General features: G+C 42.4%; 1 protein-coding gene across 1 annotated transcript in view; it reads left to right on the forward strand.

The window, feature by feature from the left end:
* Positions 1-664: 664 nt before the first annotated feature.
* The window catches only part of GRM1 (glutamate metabotropic receptor 1), a 194,471-nt gene continuing 183,012 nt past the window's right edge, over positions 665-12,123 (forward strand). Inside the window, exon 1 of the mRNA XM_086744895.1 lies at positions 665-1,427. Coding sequence (XP_086601021.1) covers positions 665-1,427 — 763 coding nt within the window. The remainder of the gene's footprint in view (positions 1,428-12,123) is intronic.

Consider the following 12,123-nt stretch of genomic DNA (forward strand, 5'->3'; position numbering starts at 1 on the left):
TCTAAACTGTAAAGCGGTTCCTTTCTTCCTCCTTTCGCTGACCTTTAAATGACATTTCCCGTTGCTAGTAGGGCAGATTGCACCCCTCTCTCTTCCCCTCGCCTTTCCCTACTGGGAAAAGAAATTCCTGAGCCGAGGAAGATGCCTTTGGGTAGTCAGGACGGCAGAAAAGAAGCACTTATCACCCCACTTTCCGGCCCTGGGGCCGGGCTCGGAGCTAACTGTCTCCTGAAACTTTCCAAACTTCCCGGGGGAGGGGGGTGGGGGGTGCCGGCTGGATATGCGGGAAACAGCAGCCTCGGCTTGGAAAGGGTCGTATAGACTTAACACACGTGAGTACGCCTGATCGTATGTCAAGGCAAACAAATCCCCTCGTGAAACTTCCTTTCGAGAGGCGAACGGCAGCGCATTGCCCTGAGCATTTGCGACAGCAGTCATCTCCCACTTTGCGGGGATGCTTTATCGAGCTCCGGTTTGACATCGGTTGTCCAGCTTCGTCTGTTTTTATCCCCAATTTCTGTGCCGCCAGGTTAGAAGTCCCGAGGATGACGGCTGCCTTGGCACCTCCGAGAGCCACGCCGTAAGATTTCGCTGTGATGGTTTTTGGACCAAGTTGGGCGCCGGCGGGGGGAAGCGGATGCCATTTCCTACATGTCCTTAAACCATGTACCGGCAAGAGGAGCCCCTGAAATTGGTCACCTGGGTCTGGATGGCATCGCGCAACAAAATGATTGGCGTGCTTCTGGTCTTTTTCCCTGCTCTCCTCCTGGAGATGGACGTGCTGCCCAGGAGCGCCGGGAGGAAGGCGCTCCTCTCCTCAGCCTCCTCGCAGCGCTCGGTGGCTCGGATGGACGGGGATGTCATCATCGGGGCCCTCTTCTCCGTCCATCACCAGCCGCCGGCTGAGAAAGTGCCCGAGAGGAAATGCGGGGAAATCCGGGAGCAGTACGGCATCCAGAGAGTCGAAGCCATGTTTCACACTTTGGATAAGATCAACGCCGACCCCGTCCTGCTGCCTAACATCACCCTGGGCAGCGAGATCCGGGATTCCTGCTGGCACTCCTCGGTGGCCTTGGAGCAGAGCATCGAGTTCATACGGGACTCCCTCATCTCCATCAGGGACGACCGGGACGGGGGCACCCGCTGCCTTTCCGACTCGCAGCCCCAGCCCCAGAGCCGAGTGAAGAAGCCCATCGCAGGGGTCATCGGTCCGGGCTCCAGCTCGGTTGCCATCCAAGTCCAAAATCTGCTTCAGCTCTTCGACATCCCCCAGATCGCTTACTCCGCCACCAGCATCGACCTGAGCGACAAAACGCTGTACAAATACTTCCTCAGGGTGGTCCCCTCCGACACGCTTCAAGCCCGGGCCATGCTCGACATCGTCAAACGCTACAACTGGACCTACGTCTCCGCCGTCCACACGGAAGGTGGGTATAGGGCAGTGCTCCCCCCCTCCGCCCCCCGCCCCCGTGAGCCTCCCGACCGGTCCTGGGTGCTGGGACCCCGGGGGCACCGGCCACTCCCACCCCCGGAAGCTGTAATGTGAACGGGAAAAAGTGGTTGGGGACGGGTGGGGATACGGAGGAGCTCCCCTTGCCCCAGTTGCTCCCCCCTCCCCCCGGCACAAAGAGCGGTTCTTGCGTTTCGGAAGAAAAAGTGACCGGGTGCGAGCATCCGGCTGTGGGGCTGGCGGCGGGGGCGCCGCGGGGGGATGATCCCGGCGGTCGGGTCCGTGGGGAGGTGAAGCGGGCTCTCTCCCATCCGCGGCAGCTGCCGTCGCGGGAAAGTTTGGCGTTTCTGGCAGGGCACGCATGCTTTCGCGCAGCTCGAGCAGTAGTAAAAAAAAAAAAAAAAAAACGGCTCTGTACAATCCTTTCACAGTCAACAGGTTTTATTAATTTTCAATACCGAAATATCAAAAGTTAGGGTATTTTTACGAAGGAGACGCTGGTCTATAGCCAGGGTAGGTGTACCAACATCAATTAGAGAAGTAATTGCGTTTGATAGAAAGCAAACTCCTGTGATACATTATTGCGATATTCCTATAGTCCAGTTATGCTCCTCGAAACGGGATTTTTAAGTATAAAATTGCAAACTCGACCACATTCTTGCTGTAGTTTTGCAGGTATTCAATTTCTCTGACTACACCTCTTGTATGGATTTGATTTATGGTTCCCTCTGGTTGCTGAGCTGACTCCACACCTTTTACTCTCCCAGAGATGACTAAGTGAAAAGAGTAAGAACACGTGTTATGATGAATAAATAAAAGACTCCCCGGGAAGAGTTGCATATGCAACAGTCAAAGGTCAAACTGGATTAAACTGGACACCTAAAACATGACAGTGCTGCAATTTGGGGGAGGGGTGAGAAGTACGAGCAGGAAGCAATGACCTGACATTTGCAGTTCATTTGTGCCCTGTTCAGATGAGCAAACGAACTGCTAGCAGGAGTTGGACATGAGCTATTAAGGCTCTCTGTCGCTGACAGATACGATTAGATCCTGTGGCAGGCCAGGGTGAAAAATAAACAGGAAAGGCTTAATTTCTTTGTTGATGTAGATCGGCATCTCTCCCTTCAATGCACTTCTGGGGAGCTATGCTGACTCCCAGTACCTGAAAAGGTTCCTTGAGGGAACCTACTCCCTCCCTCTCTCACTCTCCTTAACATCAGTGAGATCTCTCTCTTCTGGAAAAGACGATAGATATGAAGGTTATGTGTTCATTCGTTTTTAAAAGATCAGTATAAGTCGTAATTGCATTCATTGCTTGTGAGAATTTTTAAGTTAAATATCTGTTTTTATGAGCATGTTACTGACAGATGAAAAATGCTTGTTGCAAGGTATTTTTATAGACTTTGAAGTGATACTTTCGAAAACAGTGGATCAGTTCTACATCACCAGGCAACAGTCTCTTATTAGGAAACATCACAAGGATTTTGCAGATGATGCAGCTCGAGATTTGTATTTGCTTTTTAAAAATGATTATTAATCTGTATCTGCCACACCTTTATTGTTAAACTCAAGCTACAAATTCCACTGGAAATATGTAGCAAGCTTCAACTTCTGTGTTTCTTTCCAGAAAGACAAGTTATTAACCCCATCCCAATTGCTGTTGGGTGGGTTCCAAAGACGTGATTTTTTTTTTCTATTTAAAGTGAAATTAGTACTCATGAAGACTGGTGTAAATTGTTACATTTTCTTTTTTTTCAAATCCCATGCGTTCAGTGTGAAAGATCTGCTTGCTAGTATGTTAAAGGTGGCATCATTCTTCGCAGACAACACAAAGCCACTCTGAATAATAGTCTGCATGAACAGGAGCTGCTCCATCCACGCTGTGTTTGGAAATACAGGCATAAAGTGTAGTTAGAAACATTCCTCCTCCACAGTTACTCATAGGCCTCTATGCTGTCTTTATGGTGGGCTGCAAAATGTGCTGGGAGGAATTCTAGGATATCATGGGCTGGGGAATCACTTCAGCAGGGACTGTGAGAAATGGGCATGTTTCTAGGAAATGCACAAGTTGATAGTGTGAAGAAGTTCATTGTTTCACTTCCGGAGTAGTCCGGATCCAGTCTGGTCACCTCTTTGGGAGCAGAAAAGCTGTTTAGTTTCTGCCCCAACCCCTGGTTCCCGTGGGGATGGACAATCCTCAGCTCTTGTAGCCACCCAACCACAAGGGGATGCAATGAGACCACGGAGTTGAACGGCACCTGTGTCAGACAGCCCTGCTCCTACCCTGCAGTAGCCCAGCGCAGGGTCACAGAAAGAGCCCACAGGTGATGAGCCCTTTCTCAGACAGCCCAAACCACCCAGCTCCTCTGTTTAGCCTGTACTCTATCATCTGGAGTTATTTGAATGCCCTAAACAATACCAGTCACACAATTATACTTTTAATGAAAATTGGAAATAAATACTGCATGATTTAGTGCCCATGTTTCTTAACATGAAGCTTACACATGCCATGAGAATGACAATAATAACCTGTAGCATGATGTCTTTAAGTAGTCCCCAATACCTCACTTTGCATTTGATGTGAAAGTTTATTCTGCATGTGTTAATACGATAATTAGTGTTAATCAGTGGTGACAACATTTGACTATATACTGTCTCCACACACGAGTATATGAAGCTGCATGGAGGTATGCCATACTTGTTTTGGGGTGGTTTTTTTTTTTGACATGGTTGTTTATTAAGATGTATAAACATTGCACTTGGGAAGGAACTTCTCAGTTAGTGAATAAAATCTGTTTTCAAGGGCCCACAGAACACATTGCTCCTTTTAGATTAAAATTGAGATCTAGAGCTCCACATTCAAGAACAAAGAAAGGCAAGTTACTATGTGTGGTTAGTTTATTACGTGTCTCAGTTGAGCGTAGTTGCACATCGTGAGAGTGCATTTTTTTTCCCAGAGTGGGCAGCAGTCATTAAACAATGTGAGAAATCTGTGCATCTGCCAGCAGAAGGCTTTGGGACTGTACAATTTCAAGGCTATTGTTTTTTTAAGGATTCTTCAAAGGTAATTCAGTGTTGGAGTTCTTGGCGTGCATACATCTCAGCTCTTTGGCTTGGAAGTCATTCTTATCTGGAAATGCACCTAAGGGGATATCTAACTCCGAGCCAAGGCTTTCTATGGAAATGAAAAGCATCAAAAGCACATGTGTTAAGTTGGGCACAATCCTGAGTGTGCTAAGGGCAGAAGGAACTACACTTGCTAAGGGTTACTTTCCAAGCAAGATAGTTCTGCTCTTCAGTAAGACAACCTCAGAGTCAGGTATTAATCTCAATTTAATTGGTAAAACTGTGAAGAATTACCGGGGACACTTTCTTCCCTGCTTGGAGAAGAGCACCTGGGCTGCCTCTGGGATGAGGCAAGAAATGCTGAGCGCAGATGGCAGGCACCACTTTTGTGCTGTTTTGGTGTCAAAGGCACAGAAATTAATAGGGTTCTCTTCAGAAAATGCGCAGCGCTTGTGAGATTTGCTGTAGGTTACTCCAGCTTCCAAAACCCACAAGATGCCTGCACCCTGGCTAATGATCAGTCTGGAGGCTCCACCAAATCCCTCACTTTTATCTGTTCCTCTTATACATGAAGCAGGAGAGCTGATAGTGCAAGAAGCCTTTTTATCATCTCATCTTTCAAATTTATCACTTCTGAATAAGCAAAGAGAAATACTGAATGACTGTGCCTGGCTTTTCATTTAAATCGTTGCATATGTGTTAGCCTTATAAAATGTATGTGAAACTTTTGATTCCGTGAAAACAAAATCTGAATGTACAGAAGAGATCTGTTTGAGTGCCATTTGCGATTTATGGACCATTCTTACACTTTATTGTGCAAATACTCCATTACACAAAAAATTTCCATTCCAACAGATTAACATGCAGACTTCGTAGAAACAACTTTGGAAATAGAATGGTTAAGTTAATTCCACCAAAATTTGATTGTTTACAGATTAATTTTACTGACAGCACTGAGATGTTTCTGGTCTTGATCAATTTTGTCAGATTTGTATTGCCAGGCTGTTTCTTTTTCTTGAGTATAGGGCTTAAAATGAACTATGATGAAGCAGATGGCACAACTGTAAAGACTGTCAGATCAAAGGAGATGGTAGGTAGATTATCTTCATGATGCTTTTTTGTAACCTGACTGCCGCACACTCTCCATTGTAGTAACATACAGGAAACTCATAGGCACAGTTATATAAGTTGTAATGAGGATGGCAGGGACTAAATTTTGCACTTTATTGCAAATTTCACAGGAGATAAGTTCACTAGAACTCACTAAAGTAGCTTTAGAGGTGCTAGAAAATAATACTTCTGTTTAAAGACAAGTGGGGCAGTATCCATCTCAAAGGAATAATTTTCATACAGTCATGTTTAATTTCTCGCAAGGTGTTCCTATGGCTGTTGCTAACAATGTTATATTATTAATTCCATGGTGTCACTCAATGATTGATACTTTGTGATAAAATTACGGCCAGGCTATAGAAAAGAACAACTCCAATTCAAATGTTTGAAATTCCAGATTTTCGAAATATTTCTATAGGTACCAACGGTTACAAAAATGCTCTTAAAGGTTAACTTTATGAAGTGTTCTGAGTTGTGCCGGAGATGTGTATTCACAAATGCATATTCCAAACAATTTTTTTCTCCATTTAGCTGGCTTCACTAACCATCTTCAGAGGCTTTGCAACAGGGAAAAAAGGAGAGAGATATGTCCCAAGGAGGACGGAAATTAATTTGAAAACAAGTAGGGACTAGAATATTTCCTGCATTAAACACATTAATTGTATTTATTAGAAGGTGCAGGGAAAATAATAATAATACATTGATTGAAGTTGACAAAATTATTACGGGTGACAAACACCATTGAGATCAAGAGAAATTCCTTCTTGAAAATATATTGCTTTACAGAACTCTTAAATTCACAAATAATCTACCTTTTCAGCTACACAACTGGCAGCTACATGAGTTAAATCAACTCAAAAGCCTCATCTTCTGTGCCTGCCTTCTCAGCAATATTGCTAGTGTTCATATTTATCAGTCAGCACCATGGGTTCATTTGTGCTTTACTTCTATTTTTTTTTCATTTTTTTCTGCATTATGCCCTTGCTTTCAGATTTCCATGTCCTACGATCCTTGTAAACTCCTGCAGGATTCTTGTCTCATTGAAGACTGTTTTAAAAAAGTTAAATAATCTTGACTTTCTCAAAAAGCTAGGTGAAAATGCCTCTAAAATATTCCTTTGAACATATGGTTCGTAATATGAAGGTGCTTGTGCTTAGGTTTCTCAGACAGAAAACCACAAGCTATGTGAAGTGAAATCCTAAAACTAGAAGTATTGTCACCCATTGAGAAAGATTCTTCAGGCGTCTGATGCATCAGTGAGCTGGTAACTGTGGTGGGAGACCAGAAGCATCGCATCTGCCCCAGGCAACCCAGAAAAATACTGATCAAAGTCATAACTAACTGGTGCTTACTGACCCACGTGAAACAAAGCGGTGGTGTCAGTCTATTTTCTGGATGGCAGATGTTCGCAGCATAAGCCACCACCACAGATGGCTCTAATTAACACCTGTGCTGGCAGTCTGAATGATAGGGCCCGAAGCTGACTGAACATGAACTACAATAATATTTGACCTAAAGGAACCATCCCTTCATCTTTGGGTATCTATGGGATATTGAGTGATATCGCCAGAGGTGGCAGGGGAGAGGTGTGCAGCAAACGAATGCCATCCAGTGGAAAACCAGCTCGGTTTTGCTGGCTGATGGTTCAGACTGGATCTTTTCCCAAACACTAATATTGCTATTATTATTCTTACTGTTAACGTAAAGCTTAAAGAACAATTTCTAGATCTGGCTTGCCTATCAGTGCATCACAAAGTTGGCTGTTGAGAAAGGTGGCAGGAGTCTTGTGATCTTTGAAGCAGCTGTAGCCATTGCTGCCTGTTGGGCTGCGGCCCCGGCTCCTGTCTAGTCCAAAGCTGTTCGTGGACCCTAGAGTGGCATAAAGTCACTGAAGTCAACTGAGTTTATGGCAATCTTAGGTCTTTATCAGTGAAGAAACACTTCCAGGATGAAGGCCATTTTTTAAAAACCCTGTCCCAGTTAGAATACCTCATGCCAAAGACAAATGATGTGTAAGAAATGTGTCTAAGAATGGTGTACATATAATGGTTCTTCATAGTAATTGTTTTATGTGAAAAATAAATTGTCTTTGGCTGAGGAAAGGAAATCAAAATTAAAGAAATATTAAAACTGCTGTACTGGTCTTTTGACAGTGGGCTGAATATTAAAAGAGGCAAGAGCAGGGTATGTATGGAGCATACCTTCACAGCTCCAGTGTGTAGTGACTTCCCAAATACCAGGGCTACCAGCCAATATACCTTTCCTTTATTAATTTTTCTAATCTCTTTTTGTACCTATATGTATTTCAGTCCATAGTACCATAACAATGAATTCTATAACTTAATTGTATGTTGTGTGAACAAGTGTTTCCTGTTATGTACTTAAAATTATTCCTTTATGACTGCATTACATTTGTACATTCATACAAAACTTCTCATCATTTGTTAATCCGGATCATTATTCTGTACTTCTAGTTCCAATATGAAATGTGGGGAAACAGAGCTATATTCAGTATTCAGGGTGGAGGTACCCCACGGTTAAACTCACTCGTGAAGTAACAATTTCAGTATTGTTCTCAGATCTTTCCTAATAAACTTCCGGTAGTCCATTACCTTTTTAGGAACCACCATGCACTGAATGGATGTTGTCAGAAAATACTTGAAAATTTCCGCAAAGCCCTTTCCTTAAATGGTAAAACCTACTTCAGAGGCCATTATACACGGAATTTTCCTCATGTGTGTTACTATTCATTTATTAACTTAAAATTTATTTCCTGCACTTTGGCTCCTATCTGTTAGCTGATTATTAATCCAGGACCTTCTGTCTTATGCCATATTACCTCTGTTTCTGTCAGAGCCTTTAATAAGGGACCTTATCAAAAGCTTTCTTAAATTCCAAGTACTCTATAGTGATTGTATCACTCATATGGTTATCTGCTCTAACAAAGAAGTCTAATAAACTCCTGCAAAAGCTATGTTGGTTCTTCTCTAATATGGCATATTTATTTACTTGTGCGTTAATACTGGTTTTGTTATGGTTCCTACCAATTAGCATCGTGCAGAAATATCTTAGGTGTGTAGAAATACCATGTCTTTTGTTGGATTACCCTCTATGCCTCCGTACTCTCTATAAATTCTGTTAAAAATGAAAAATGATGCGTGAAAATACAAAATTACTTTTTCCACATTACCACTTCCATCTGTTTTGATACTAAGGCCAGTTTAACTGGTAGTAACATACCACAGCAGAAAATTAGCTGGTATTGGCAATTTGTTAATGTCGATCTTGCTGATTTGTTCTAAGACAGATTCTGTTGACCCTCCGAGACAACAATTCAGACTTACCCTACATAAAGAATGACCTTTGTATGAGAACCATCCTATCTGCCTTCACAGGCAGTGCAGACTCAGAGAATTAATGTAACTTTTCTGGTATGGTTTTATCTTCCCTCAGTGCTCTTTTTATGTAACTGGTTATCACTGTATATCAGGCAAGTTTCCCACTTCTGGAATATTTGAAGAATGGTGGGTTATTAGATTCTGTGCCTTTATGTCTCAAAATTGTTTCATCTTGTTTTACTGTGGTTTTGTATTTCATTTGCCAAGGTATACTCTGTTCTCTTTCCCTCATTAGGACCCAACTTAGACTTTTAAAAGTATTTGTTTTATATTTATTTTATTTTGGTTTGTTTTATTTTAATAGCTTTAGGAAATTTACTTTTCTGCTTTATCATGCTGGCTTTTTTTTGATCCTTTTAGAGCTCTGGCTTTCAGCCTCTCATATATTTCTGAGTAATCTCCATGTAATTTGCTGGTATTTCACTCTTTTAGCTGCTTCTTTTGATTTTCTTGAAATTGGCTTTCTCATTTGTATATAATTTATTTTGTTTTAAATTAAATATTACAGTTACTTTTTTTTTTTTTTAATTTCACATGCAGCTTTTTCTGTCCAAATGTGACTAAAGTACAGTCACCATTACAGACTTTGTTGGATAGTTAGGTCTTAATAAGGTCTTGTATACTGCTCAAGACTCAATCGAGAGTTGCTTCTTCTTTTGTGAGTTCAATAAGCAGATGAGTAACACACATGAAAAAGAAATAAAATAAATCAATGCACAGTATGTAAGATTTGCCTTCATTTTCCATTATCTAATCTACAGCCTGGCAGTACTACATACAGAGCTGGATTGTGTTAATAGCGTTTTGTGACACGTGTGGTGCTTTTTAATGAAAAGTACTGTGCATCACAAGCTGTCCTTTCCTCTTGGGACGTGCCACTACCTAGATGGCTTGTGTTATCAAAAACCAGTGTGACAGATATTTCATTTTTCTGAAAAGTCATATTGTGTTATACCATGGTCCTCTGTTCAAACAATTTCCATTTGCATTCTGTCTTGAATGTTTTTAAGCAAATGAATTTCTTGAAGTATGTTTGAATTATATTAACAACCAGCAATGATTGATAATTCCCTTTGAAATTTGATAGAAATATTGTAAGGATAGGCAGTTGGCAGTTCTGGTAGACAAAGCAGGGAAGGTTACTTCCCGCGCTGGTGCATAGAGCAAGTGTAGCTGTAAGGGTCTTGATCCAGTGCTCATTAAAGTTAGGTGGTCCTAACCTCCTCTGTTGAGTCCAATGGATCTTGAATGGGGCTCAGCATGGCCATCTGATGTTATCTTTTCAGGCTGGTGGAGCTGGCATTCCTCAGGAAGCACTAAAAATCCACAGGGCTTGTGAATCCCACAGCTGGAAGGATCTCATTGTTAATTGAAAGTAGTGTAAAACTGTGTGAAGGCAAACTGTGTATGTTGGATTTGCATAGATATTAGAGGATATTCATATACAGAGTTTTTTCCTTCCAACTAGAAGGCAGCTGAATCTAGTTCACTTGTTCCCATACAAATTCCCCAGTGAATTTTACTTCCATTTCTTTAAATGCAGTCACAATTTGCAGTTGTTTGACCAGCAACTTTCATCCTTATTCATCTGTGGATACAGATGGATTTGTATAAGCTAGTAATTCCCCAAACATTTATTCAAACAAGACTCATCCTGGCAAATTGCAATAAGAACCAGGCATGAATATTGCTGAAGTGACAGCTATTTGAAATCCGAATAAGGGTTCATAAATACTTTCTTAAAATGTCTGGCCAGGCTCCATTGAACATTGAATGTGTCCTCCTATGTGGAGTGGAATATAAAAGATAAATTTGTAATTAATTGTCAGGAAGTGAGAGAACCTTTCATGCTTATTTATATAAGCCTTTCTTACCCACATAGGGCTGGGGAGAGGCTCTAGCAAATGGAAATTTGGCATGTAGATCATCGTGCTGAGTACTGAAAGATGGTGATCCTCCTAGCGAGAATGTATTTCTCTGGCTGCAAGCTCCACACGCGTAAATCTCAGTGTCTTGCCTGAGCAGCAAATATGTGAAACTGAATATTGACAGTGCTGTAAAGGAATGGTATATTGCCAGCATTGCTAAAACTGGTAGGATTATTTGAGAGACTAGAAAGTTAAAATCTACTTCCACTGAACCGGTCAGAATGGGTTACAGCAGTGGGCCAACAGCAGTCTCTCGGAGGATGCCCTTATTTGCCAGGCCATAACTCACTGGAAGGATAAATTTGCATTCAGGATGAGAATAAAAACTCTACAGCTGTATGAAGCAAAATGCTGAGCTGGGACAGTTGCTCTGCTGGGACAAAAGTGTTCAAGATTTTGAGAAGGAGGAATGAGCCAGGCAGCAGCCCCGGCGGCCTGGGTATCACTTAGCCACAGCACACCATGTGGTAACTCCTTCAGCTAAGCCACCTGCCTTTTCATTAGTCCTTTCTTGGTGCCTTCCCCCTCAAGGCACTACAGTTGTGGTCTGGTGTCACTGCATTCCCTTGTAAGTAGGCTTAGCCTTCCTCTTTCACATGGATACCTGCCCGACTCAAAACATTCTTTGTCCACTGTCAAGTTTGACCAGGACTCCAACATCTGACAGCTCAAATCTGTGCATACTAAGTGGCACAGTGCCAGTGCCAGTCACCTAGAGCCCAGAATTCCTCCTCCTTCCCATGCAGTGCCAAGCTGAAAGTGAAATTGCAAAAATGACAGGAAGATTTTCCAGGAGTTCCTTCTGGGTTTATCACTGACCTCTGAAAGAGATGGCCAGTATTCTGTTAAACACATGCTCCTAACCATGCCTCCAATGGTGTCCTCCAATGTTGGCATCCTGGATAGGGTAAGGACGTAGTAACAGTCTGAGTCTGCAGCATGAGGACAGTAATGTGGAAAACTGATGTTATGAAGTTGAGTGAGGCAATGAATATTGATTTCAATACATTATGGAACAGCCAAAAATGGACAGTGCTGAGTTGTGCCAAAAATCCACATGCAAAAGACAAATGAGCTGTCCCAGAGACCTCTGGCTCCCAAGACAGCAATCTCCAGAAAAATAATAAGATGATGATTCAGGATTCTGCTGACAAAAAATTGTAATTAGATT

This window comes from Chlamydotis macqueenii, chromosome 3 (assembly GCF_036417535.1).
Source record: "Chlamydotis macqueenii isolate bChlMac1 chromosome 3, bChlMac1.mat, whole genome shotgun sequence".
NCBI lineage: Eukaryota > Metazoa > Chordata > Aves > Otidiformes > Otididae > Chlamydotis > Chlamydotis macqueenii.